Genomic DNA, 11,732 nt, shown 5'->3' on the forward strand with positions numbered 1-11,732 from the left:
CAGGCTTTGCAGGGGTTAAGGGGCAGGCGCTGGGATGTCCACTGGGTGCTGGGATGTCCAGAGGGCACCAGGATGCCTGCAGGGTGCCAGGGATGTCCAGAGGGTGCTGGGTACCCAGAAGACACTGGTAATGCCTTCAGGGTGCCACGGATGCTCGCAAGGTACCTGGATGCCCAGATATGCTGGTGATGCCTGCAGGGTGCCAGTGATGCTTGATGATGCCTGTGGAGTACTGGGATGACAAGTGATGCCCTGTGATTCCCAAGGGTGCTGGTGAAGCCCGGTGGTGCTGACGACGTCTTCAGCGTTGGGATGTCTTGTGATGCTGGGGTGCTTGGAAGACCCCAGTGCCTGGTGATTCCCGGTGATGCCCAGAGGCCTCTGGTGCCCAGTGGTGCTGGTGATGCTTGCTGATGCCCAGAGGGTCCTGGTGCCCGGTGGTGCTGGTGATGCTCGGTGATGCCCAGAGGGCTCTGGTGCCCGGTGGTGCTGGTGATGCCTGGAGGTTCCTGTTGCCCGGTGGTGCTGGTGATGCCCGATGATGCCCAGAGGGTCCTGGTGCCCGGAGGTGCTGGTGATGCCCGGAGGGTCCCGGTGCCCGCACTGCTGCGGGGCTCTGGTGCCACCTCGTGGGCTGCCTCCTGCCGCCGCCGCGCAGGGTCTGGCCCGGCCGCTCCCGTTGTGACGGGCGGGCGAGGACAGCACCGGTTCGCCGGGCCGGAGGAGCGGGATCCGTGCTCGGGACCCCTGCCTGGTGCTGCTGGTGGAGCCCAGAGGCAGGAGAGCATCGTGCAACTGCCCCCGGACTGCTCGTGCTCTTCCTCAAAGGCTTGTGTAGAGAAGGAGCGAGACTCACCAGCCCTGCAAAGGCACGTGTTGATGTGGGGCAGGACAAAGCCAGCATCCAAAGCCTGACCAGTGCTGCGATCCCAAACAAGCTGTAAAGTAGCATACCTTCATCCCTTCATCCCTTCATCCATTTCCCAGCTCCCTGTGCATGCTGCAGAGGGTATCAGCCCTGCAGTCTCGCAGAAGGGCATCAGCTGCACTGATGGAACAAAAGGAATATGCCAGAGGAAAGCCACGTACATGTATATTTGCATGGTTTATATCTATGTTCTATATGTATATTTACAGTTCAGAGCACAGAGCAGAACCAGAATCCTCTAGGGTCTGTTTAGAGCCTGGGGCCTCTGGCCACTGTCCATGAGAGCCCTGAACCTCTATTCCAGTAGAGCCCCAGCTCCCAGGCTCTTAACCTGCACCGAATGTCCCTCTCCAGCACAGAGACCTGGACCTGCTGGTGAGTTCGACCTGCTCTTGGCAGCTCAGTACGGGAGCACTGAGAGATAAAGCGAAGGAGCCAGCCTGGCAAGTGCTGAAGATACTGAGTATGCCCCAAGAGCCACATCCTGCTGTGAACGGGCACTCCATGCTGCCGGTCAGTGGTAGCTGATGAAAAGGCAGGAGGCAACGGAGAATGGAATCAGAGCCCGTGGCTGACCTTGCAGCCATGTCCCGCTGCCACCCCTCTTAGGCCACTTCTAGAACAGCATCACCCTCGGGTCCCCGCGGCTAAGCCAGCGGAAGGTGTGAAACAGGGATGTAAGCAAAGCATCCAGCTTGGAAATTACGTGAGTAAATACAAGAGTTTGGCAGAGAAACCTCCCTGATGGTGGCACTCGGGAGGATCCTGATGCCACCGTTGTCCCCTGTGATGGCAGACCCTGGGCTCTGTGTGTGTTGCTTCAGCCCCAAGTCCTGGCAGAGCAGGGGATGAGTTGTGGTCGATCTGCACTCCATGTGCCACCCCTCTCTGCAAATCCTACCCAGAGACAATTGCCACCTTCCTGAGTGGGACCCCAGTGGAGGGACCAGCCTGGCTGCAGCAACAGCTCAAGGCTCTTTGAAGATGCTAAATGTGTAAATCCCAGCACATTGCTGTGGCTCTCATTTAATGGAGTATTTGACCCTCTGCAGCTGTGTAGGAGCAGGGAGAGATGGACCCAGTTAACACCACCTAATGCAGCATCCCTGCTTGACTATTCCAGGCACAGACCAGCCTCTGCTCTGCTGGGCTCAGTCTAAATGGTGGGGGATGGCTCTGAAATGGCAATTCTGAGGAGCAGAAAACTTCTGGGCTGTATTCCTGTTTCAATTCCATGAAAAGAAACTTAAAAGAGGGAGATAAGGGAATATCTCCCTTAAGGAGTCGCCTTATCCATGGCTGGAAATGGGAGCAACCTGAGCTCCCCTGGACATGTCTCTGGTGGAGCAAAGCCAGCTCTGCCTCATGCTCCAGGCTCCTTTCAGGGCTGCATCTGGTTCATGATGATAATGATGATTCCAACATCACACTCATGCCTGGGATAATCCCCCTTTTATTGCACACATCCTGACAAGGACAAATGTTGCTGGCTTTGCCTATCCAGTCTCTTATGCAACAGAGGGCTGTGCAAGGGAGATGCTTGGTCTTTGGATTAAGCTCCTTGGGGCAGAAAGCTTAGGTCTGGCCTTTCATCCCACAAGGAACCAGCTGATTTCCCTCCCCAGCTGCTCAAACTGAAGCAATGCTTATGCCTGGCATGATGAGCAGGCATGACCATGACCTCCCTTGGGGTGATGGGCATCCTTAGGAAGCTCATCCAGTCGTGGCAGGGCTGTCGTCAGCATCTCCCGATGCCATCAGGGAGGTCTGGATCAGGCACACATTGCTTTCCTGTCCTAGCTAAGTCCTGCGCTCTGCCTGCAGCAGGGACTCAGGGCAGAGCAATCAGCTAAATGCTTTATCCCCTGGGGGGGGGGGGAATAGAAACCTGATGGGATCCTTTTGCTGGTCTGTCACGTTAAAGCCTCTCACCTCACCCTGTCTGTCATTGGAGACATAAACTCCTTAGTGGATGGCATCACGTGCCCCATAAATAACAAATATATAAGCTGGGGCAGTGGAGGGTGCAGTGGGCAGAGAGGGGAGGCAGAACCCTGGCTCCTCCTCTGCTGTGGGACAGCACCACTGGAGCCAGGCAGGCAGAGGAACAGCTCGAGGGCCCCATCCGGTAAGAACCCCGCATCCCAGTGCCTCACCAGCCTTGGGGACACCGGTGGTCCAGGCAGCCCAGTGACCTGCCAGCCCCAGGATCCCAGGCAGGGGGGGAATTGCTCCAGAGGGGAGGGAGGTTGATGCAGGGAGCTTAGCTTGTCTGAAAAGTGGCTTTGGTGGAGGTAAGAGTGTGACCGCAGCCCGTGTCCCATGCCTGCACTTCCAACACTCTCAAAACCTGGGTGTAAGGACCCTTCTCACTGAAACCCTCCCTGTTCAGGGTGTTGGAAGATCTCAAGCTCTTTTGCAAAGAATATTCAGCTTCAGAACTCGGTGAATAACTCCTTGATACCAACTCATTTAAGCAGCCAAGCTCCAAAGCCAGGCAGATGTATCACATAATAACAGCAAGATGCTGTTAGGGGAATAGTGCAGACCTGCCTCTTTATTTGCATGTGAGGTCCTCTCTGGACCATGCAGATGCTTTGATCTCCAGTGACAAACATGAGTGTATGGGGAGGGGGGGGGAAATTTACAGAGAAAGCTTTTGGTATCTGCTGTGTACACAGGGATGTATGGGGCTCATCTCAGGCAGGGCTGGAAGGAGTTGCAGCACAAAATGCAGCCTGGGGTGTAAGTGACTTGAACAAGATGCAGGAGGCTGTGCTGGAGCATTGGAAGAGAGATGTCTCAAGCGAGGGATTGAGGATGCTTCTCCTCACTCTGGTTCTCACTCACTCTGTGAGCTGGGGTGAGGTTCCTTCACCTCTGCAGGTCAGATGCTCCCCGGGTGTAACAGCAGTGCTGGTACTCGTATGGCAGGGCTTGGGTCAGCTCCAGGGATGGGTTGGAATGATGGATGGTTCCTGTGCTCTCTGTCTATGCCCCCAGCCCACCCCAGAACTTTGCACCTGCAGAGAGCTGAGAAGCAAAGCAAGGAGCTCATTTCCAGAACACAGACACAAATAGATCAGCCCTGCAGTGGTGTAACCTGGGCTGCCAGGAATAAAGTGCCAGAGGGATGGAAAATACAGGGAAGAGAAGCCAAGGAGCAGCCTTTCCCCATCAGTGGTTTTGGCTCTGAGCTGTTGTTGTTTGGGGTTTCAGGAAGTTTCTAGAAGCAGCTGGAGGGATCTGAGCCCCCTTTCCCGGGTATCACTAATGGGAACAGAGCAGCCTCTTGCACAAGAGGTCTTGAATCCCCAGCTCTGGATGTCCTGGTAGAGAATTTCCACTATTCAGTTCCTTCCAGGCTTTATGTGATCTGGGATGAAGACTTGCTCTTGGATACTGAACTGTTCAACAGTGGCTGTCAGTGAGCAGACATCCCTGAGGAACCTGGTCTAGCAGAAGGTGTCCATGATGGGGGGGGTAGGACCAGGTGACTTTTAATGATCCCTTCCAACCTAAACTATCCTGCTCCAGAATTCCCACAGCAGCTGGCACATGAGTCTGCCTAAGGCCGTACTGAGCTGGCTCTGCCCTGCCATCCTCAGGCACTCAGCACCACCCAGGATCAAACCACCGCTGCATTTTCTACCTGCCTCCTCTAGGATTTATCCAGGTGGATGAACCCCTAATCCAATTAGCAGGATGAGGAGCTCCAGAACAGTTGATATAAGCTACAAACACTGCACCCCAGCACCCTGCTGTCCCCTCCACCTCAGCCACCCCTTTACCTCCTTCCTACATGCTTCCCAGAGCATGAACCACCCACTCCCAGCATCATTTCAGTCCTTGGTGACCAGAACAAGCATTGGGGTTGCTCAGTAATTCCCCTACCAAATAAACCCATTCTCCCATCAGGGAGAATACGATCTCTTAGCTTACACATCCACTGCCAACCCAGCAATTAATTAACAATACATCACAGCACGTCCCTTTCACCTTGGGCTGGATAAACCAGCATTCCAAGCACCCAGCCCTAGGCATTTCAGGGTGGAAAATTCCCAGCTTATTTTGCCCCATGCAATGTGTGTGCTGGTAATGTTTTTGCTTCCATAAATCCTATTAGCTGGAGGCAAGCCTATAATTAGCAGGGAAAGCTGGCACCTCTCAGACAATCATCAAAAGTGACCTGGCTTCACAGTGGCTTTGCTGCAGAAAGCTGGAATACTGGGCTGAGCAGGGATAGCTGCCTCCAGGATCAATTCCCACTGTTTCTGCCTGTGGAATGCATGTGTCTAGTAAAGTTATCTGCTCAGTTTATGGTTCTCTTTGGATTTATTAACTTGGATTGTTCACACATGAAACCAGAGGCAGATTGAAGCTCCAGGCTTGGAGGGATTGGGCCAGACTGTGCAGCATCGTGCTGATGGATGAGCTCGGGCACTGGTGACCCTCCCAGGGAACTGAGGGATAATGGGGTTCTGCATCACAGGCAGCATGTCCTGGGATGGGCTGTGTCTGGTGGGATCACGCCACCCAAAGCTCCCTGGGCAGTGACAATGCCTGGGGCATCTCACCCAAGGAGGACACCAGTCCTAGTATTAATGAAGACCAGAAGGCCTCCTGCCTCCCATCAGCATGCCCTGCTCACTCCCTGAAATGCCTGTACACCAATACATGCAGCATGGGGAATAAACAGGAGGAGTTAGAAGTCTGTGTGCGGTCTAAAGGTTATGATCTGGTGGCAGTTACAGAGACATGGTGGGACAGCTCACATGACTGGAATGTGGTCATGGATGGCTTTTTAGGAAAGATAGGTCAGCAAAGTGAGGTGGTGGAGTTGCTCTTTATGTGAGAGAGCGACCACAGTGTATTGAGTTCTGTCCGGAGGCAGATGAAGAGCAAGTGGAATGTCTGGGTACGAATTAAGGAACAGACTGGTACGGGTGATGCAGCTGTGGGGGTCTACTATAGACCTCCTAATCAGGATGAAGGAGTGGATGAGGCTTTCTACAGGCAACTGAAAGCAGCCTCACAACTACATGCCTTGGTCCTCATGGGGGATTTTAACTACCCCGATATTTGCTGGAAGACTCACACAGTCAATCACTCACAGTCTAGGAGGTTCCTCCAGTGCACTGATGATAACTTCTTAATGTAAATGGTGGACAAACCAACTAGGAGAGGAGCGCTGCTAGATTTAGTACTCACCAACAAGGAGGGTCTGGTTGACGTGGTGATGGTCAATGGCAGCCTTGGCTGCAGTGACCATGAGATGGTGGAGTTTAGGCTCCTGTGTGGGAGGAATAGAATACCTAGCAAGGCCACAGTTCTGGATTTCCGAAGGGCCAACTTTGGCCTCTTCAGTCAACTGCTAAGGGAAGTCTCATGGGAAAGGGTACTAGGTGGTAAAGGGGCTCAAGATAGTTGGTCAGCACTCAAGGACCACTTCTTCCAAGCTCAGGATCAGAGCATCCCAATGGGTAGGAAATCAAGTAAGGGAGCTAGGAGACCAATGTGGTTAAACAAGGAGCTGCTGGGCAAACTCATGTGGAAAAAGAGAATCTATGGATTATGGAAGGAGGGGCTGGCCACCTGGGAGGAATATAGAACAGTTGTTAGAGGATGTAGGGAGCAATTAGGACAGCTAAGGCCTCCTTGGAACTTAATCTTGCTAGTCGGGTTAAGGACAATAGAAAGGGCTTCTTCAAATGCATAGCAGATAAAACTAACACAAGAGGCAATATAGGCCCACAGCTGAATGAGGTGGGTGCCCTGGAGACAGAGGATACAAAGAAGGCCGAGGTGCTGAATGCTTTCTTTGCCTCTGTCTTTACTCCTGCAGACTCTCCCCAGGGGCCCCAGATTCCTGTAGCCCCAGAAGGAGTCAGGACAAAGGAGGAGTTTGCTTTGGTAGATGAGGATTGGGTTAGGGATCAGGCACGCAATCTGGACATCTATAAATCGATGGGTCCGGATGGAATAAACCCACGGGTGCTGAGGGAGCTGGCGGAGGTCATTGCTAGGCCACTCTCCATCATCTTTGGTAAGTCGTGGGAAACGGGAGAGGTGCCTGAGGATTGGAGGATGGCAAATGTCACACCAGTCTATAAGAAAGGCAAGAAGGAGGACCCGGGTAATTATAGACCGGTCAGCCTTACCTCCGTCCCTGGAAAGGTGACAGAACAACTTACTCTTGACTCCATCTCTAGGCATATCAAGGATGAGGGGGTCATTAAGAACAGCCAACATGGTTTTATGAAGGGGAAGTCATGTTTGACCAACCTTACAGCCTTCTATGAGGAAGTAATTAGGTGGAGGGATGATGGTAGAGTGGTAGATGTGGTTTTTCTTGATTTCAGTAAAACATTTGATACTGTCTCCCACAGCATCCTCATAGATAAGCTAAGGAAGTGTGAGCTTGATGATCAGGTAGTGAGGTGGATCAAGAACTGGTTGAAAGGAAGAAGGCAGAGAGCTGTGGTCAATGGCACAGAATCTAGCTGGAGGTCTGTGACTAGTGGAGTCCCTCAGGGGTCGGTGCTGGGACCAGTGCTGTTTAACATTATCATCAACGACCTGGATGAGGTAACCAAGTGTACCCTCAGCAAGTTTGCTGATGACACTGAACTGGGAGGAGTGGCTGACACACCAGAAGGCTGTGTTGCCATTCAGCAAGACCTGGACAGGCTGGAGAGCTGGGCAGGGAGAAACTTGATGAAATTCAACAAGAGCAAGTGTAGAGTCTTGCATCTGGGGAAGAACAACCCCATGTACCAGTACAAGTTGGGGTTGACCTGCTGGAAAGGAGTGAAGGGGAAAGGAACCTGGGGGTCCTGGTGGATGGGAGGATGACCATGAGCCAGCAATGTGCCCTTGTGGCCAAGGAGGCAAATGGCATCCTAGGTTGCATTAGAAAGGGTGTGGTTAGTAGGGCAAGGGAGGTTCTCCTCCCTTCTACTCTGCCTTGGTGAGGCTGCATCTGGAGTATTGTGTCCAGTTCTGGGCCCTCAGTTCAAGAAGGACAGGGAATTGCTTGAAAGAGTCCAGCGCAGAGCCACAAAGATGATTAAAGGAGTGGAACATCTCCCTTATGAGGAGAGGCTGAGGGAGTTGGGTCTCTTTAGCTTGGAGGAGACTGAGGGGTGACCTCATCAGTGTTTACAGATATGTAAAGGGTGGGTGTCAGGATGATGGAGCTAGGCTTTTTTTCAGTGATATCCAGTGATAGGACAAGGGGCAATGGGTGTAAACTGGAGCATAGGAGGTTCCACGTTAACATCAGGAAGAACTTCTTTACTGTAAGAGTGACAGAGCACTGGAACAGGTTGCCCAGGGGGGTTGTGGAGTCTCCTACGTTGGAGATATTCAAGGCTTGCCTAGACAAGTTCCTGTGTGATGTACTCTAGGTTACCCTGCTCTTGCAGGGGGGTTGGACTAGATGATCTTTCAAGGTCCCTTCCAACCCTTGGGATTCTGGGATTCTGTGCCAGCCCCCTGAAACCCCGTAGGCACTGGCCCCAGCTCACAGTGGTGGCAATGGGGTCACTGTGAGTGGGTGTTTGCTTGCATATAGCATAGAACCAGGGAATGGTTTGGGTTGGAAGGGACCTCAAAGCTCCTCCAGCTCCAACACCTGCCACAGGCAGGGACACCTTCCACTGGAGCAGCTGCTCCAAGCCCCTGTGTCCAACCTGGCCTTGAACACTGCCAGGGATGGGGCAGCCACAGCTTCTCTGGGCACCCTGTGCCAGCGCCTCAGCACCCGCACAGGGAAGAACTGCCTTAGATCTAACCTGAACTTCCCCTGTTGAAGTTTGAACCCATCACCCCTTGTCCTGTCGCTACAGTCCCTAATGAAGAGTTCATCTCCAGCATCCTATATGTATCTATGATTCTATAGATATATCTCCTCATATGTATAGGAGAAAGGTGCCAAGCAGCCTACCCCTGTGTGGTCAACAGGTATTGCCAGCAGCCAGGAGAGTTCAGCTGAAATCAAGGACGGTGCCATCAGGACCAGTGGAGTTGCATTTGCAGAGAGCTGAGAAACAAAGCAGGGAGCCCATTTGCTCGAGGCTGCCCAAGCAGTGGAGCAGTGGGAAACCAGGCGGGAGCAGGAGCAGGAGCAGGACCTGGAGCAGGAGCAGGAGCAGGACCTGGAGCAGGAGCAGGACCTGAAGCAGGAGCAGGAGCAGGAGCAGCATCAGGACCTGGAGCAGGAGCAGCAGCAGGAGCAGGAGCAGGATGTCGGTGCTCAGCGCGGTGCCTTTCCTGAAGCCCGTCCATGTGAGGTCCCCCCGCAGCTCTCCTGGGGGCCAGCGCCGCCACACGCTGCCTGCCAGCGAGTTCCGATGCCTCAGCCCCGAGGATGCCGTCAGCGTGTTTGAGATCGAGAGGGAAGGTGAGGGGCTGCTGGGGGGTCCTGCCCTTCCCTTCCCTTCCCTTTGTGCTCTTTGAGGGCACATCCGAGGGGCAAACCTTCCCTGTGTGACCTCGTGGGTGACGAGAGAGGGACTCAGCGGCTGTCACTCGTGGCCAGGCCCCACGGGCTCCCTACTGAGGTGCGGAGGGGCTGTGGTTAAGGAGGCGCAGAGCCATGGCCCTCAGCTCACCGGATGGTGGGAGGTGATGTCCGGGGCTGAGCAGCCTGGGGTGATCCTGGACCAGATCTCCCAGAGCAGCCATGGGAGCCCGTGGGCAGCAGGAGAGGGGAAGTGGGAGGAAGGGCACCACGCTCTGCCTCCAGTCACACTGGGAGATGTTCCCTAGCAACCTTCCCCCTCCCCTCCATCCCAGCATCCCCAGCTCCCCTCTCCCAGACTCACCTGGCCCATTTCTCCATCCTCTCCGAAGGGAGATGCTGGGAGGGAGGGTTCGTCTCAGCACCCACTGCAGTAGCCTTGGAATCAGCAGCAAGAGCTTGAAGCCAGTCCCTGGGCCGTGGGGGGGGGGCTGCTTTTGGATGAGCAGAGCTGCTCCCTGAAGCCACCCAGGCCCCTCAAAGCTCCTTCAGACCATGTAGGAAGCAGGATGCGGGATCTCTCCCCATCATATCCTGCTTTCCTCACCTACACCAGTGCTGGGGGGTGTCCCAAAGGGTCTGGGTGCCTCTGATTGCCCCCTCCACTCACTGCTATCCCCCTCCAGCCTTCATCTCTGTCTCTGGGGACTGTCCCCTCCACCTGGATGAGATCCGGCACTTCCTGAACCTGTGTCCGGAGCTGTCCCTCGGCTGGTTTGAGGAGGGGCGGCTCGTGGCCTTCATCATCGGCTCCCTCTGGGATCAGGCGAGGCTCAGCCAGGTAAGAACCAGACCCTGTTACCTTGGCTTGCACACTGGGGACCAGAAGCTCCCCGGGGCTACCCAGGAAGTCTTTTCCCCAGGCTATGCTGGGGGAAATTAACTTCCTCAGTAATTAATTTTACTGATGCTGTGAAAAATATGCCAATTAATTCCCCTCAGCATTCATTTAATGATTAAAAAGCCTCCAAGGATGATGGGGGAGCTGATGGGAGAACTGAAGGGGGATGGCACTGGGATCCTTGTCCTTATGGGGAGGATGTGGACCTTGAATTTGGGGTTGTTTAGTCTGGAGAAGGCTCAGGTGGACCTGATGGCTCCCTACAAGTGCCTGTCAGGAGGATGGAGCCAGGAGGGGCTGGGCTCTGCTCCCAAGGAACAAGGCATGGGACAAGAGGAAACGGCCTCAAGCTGCACCAGGGCAGGTTTAGATGGAGCTGAGGAACAATTCCTGCCCCAGAGGGTGCTCAGGCATTGGAACAGGCTGCCCAGGGCAGGGCTGCAGGCACCGGCCCTGCAAGTGTTCACACACCCTCAGTGCCAGGGGTCAGGGGTGGCCTTGGCAGGGCTGGGTTGGACTCAATGAGCTTAAAGGGCTTCCCCAACCCCGTTCTCCGATCCCGCGGGGCTGGGAGCCGGGACCCGCGCAGGACCGGCCCTGACCCGCGCTCCCCCTGCAGGCAGCGCTGAGCCTGCACCGGCCGCAGGGCTCGGCCGTGCACATCCACGTGCTGGCCGTGCACCGGGGCTGCCGGCAGCAGGGCAAGGGCTCCATCCTCATGTGGCGGTACCTGCAGTACCTGCGGGGCCTGCCCGCCGCCCGCCGCGCCCTGCTCATGTGCCAGCGCTTCCTCGTGCCCTTCTACCAGAAGTGCGGGTTCCGGGCGCTGGGACCCTGCGCGGTGACGGTTGGGGACTTGGCCTTCGTGGAGATGGAGCAGGCGGTGCGGGGACATGCCTTCATGCGCAGGAACAGCGGCTGCTGAGCGCCCGCAGCTCCAGCCCTGCCCATGGGCACTGGAGGCAGCGGCCGCTCTGCATCCGCCCCGGCTACAGCCACCCCTCTGCCTTCCAGCCACGGACGGATTGGCCCCATCCCAGCGCTGACCCCGTGGGCTCTGCTGTAGCCGTGGCTGTGCGGACAAGCCGGGGTGGGCTGCAGGGCTGAGGGCCCCCCGGACATGGAAAGATTGGGGGTGTCTGCTGATTTAAGGGTGCTCAGAGCCACAGTTTGCAGAGACACCCAGTAAAGCCCACACATACACCTGCCCCAGCCCTGCACCCTCCCCAGCCCCACCACGGCCAAGCCCACCCTTGAGCAGCTCCCAGCCCAAGCAGGGCGCCTTGCGGATGCTCCCCTGCCTGCAAACATCCATCCAGAGCCCTCGGAGCACATCCCCAGCCTCACATTGTGGAGCCTCCTTTGGGGGCCACTTCAAACCAGTGCCCCCCAGACCCACATCTGGTCCAGGACAAACCTTCTGCAAACACCTCAAGCTG

At 55.4% G+C, this 11,732-nt stretch overlaps 1 protein-coding gene across 1 annotated transcript; it reads left to right on the forward strand.

Moving 5' to 3' along the window:
• The first annotated feature begins 9,149 nt into the window (after positions 1-9,149).
• On the forward strand, positions 9,150-11,218 carry AANAT (aralkylamine N-acetyltransferase). The gene is made up of 3 exons (XM_034067824.1): positions 9,150-9,332; positions 10,079-10,233; positions 10,913-11,218. Exons 1-3 carry the CDS (start codon positions 9,176-9,178, stop codon positions 11,216-11,218), a joined length of 618 nt encoding a protein of 205 aa, XP_033923715.1. The 5' UTR covers positions 9,150-9,175.
• Positions 11,219-11,732: the final 514 nt, after the last annotated feature.

This window comes from Melopsittacus undulatus, chromosome 11, assembly GCF_012275295.1.
Source record: "Melopsittacus undulatus isolate bMelUnd1 chromosome 11, bMelUnd1.mat.Z, whole genome shotgun sequence".
In the NCBI taxonomy this organism is placed as follows: domain Eukaryota; kingdom Metazoa; phylum Chordata; class Aves; order Psittaciformes; family Psittaculidae; genus Melopsittacus; species Melopsittacus undulatus.

Excerpts from the sequence above, each read along its gene's own strand:
- AANAT (XM_034067824.1), top strand. The coding sequence starts at position 9,176 with ATGTCGGTGCTCAGCGCGGTGCCTTTCCTGAAGCCCGTCCATGTGAGG. Across the intron at positions 9,333-10,078 it reads GTTTGAGATCGAGAGGGAAG|CCTTCATCTCTGTCTCTGGG; the intron begins GTGAGGGGCTGC and ends ATCCCCCTCCAG. Across the intron at positions 10,234-10,912 it reads ATCAGGCGAGGCTCAGCCAG|GCAGCGCTGAGCCTGCACCG; the intron begins GTAAGAACCAGA and ends CTCCCCCTGCAG.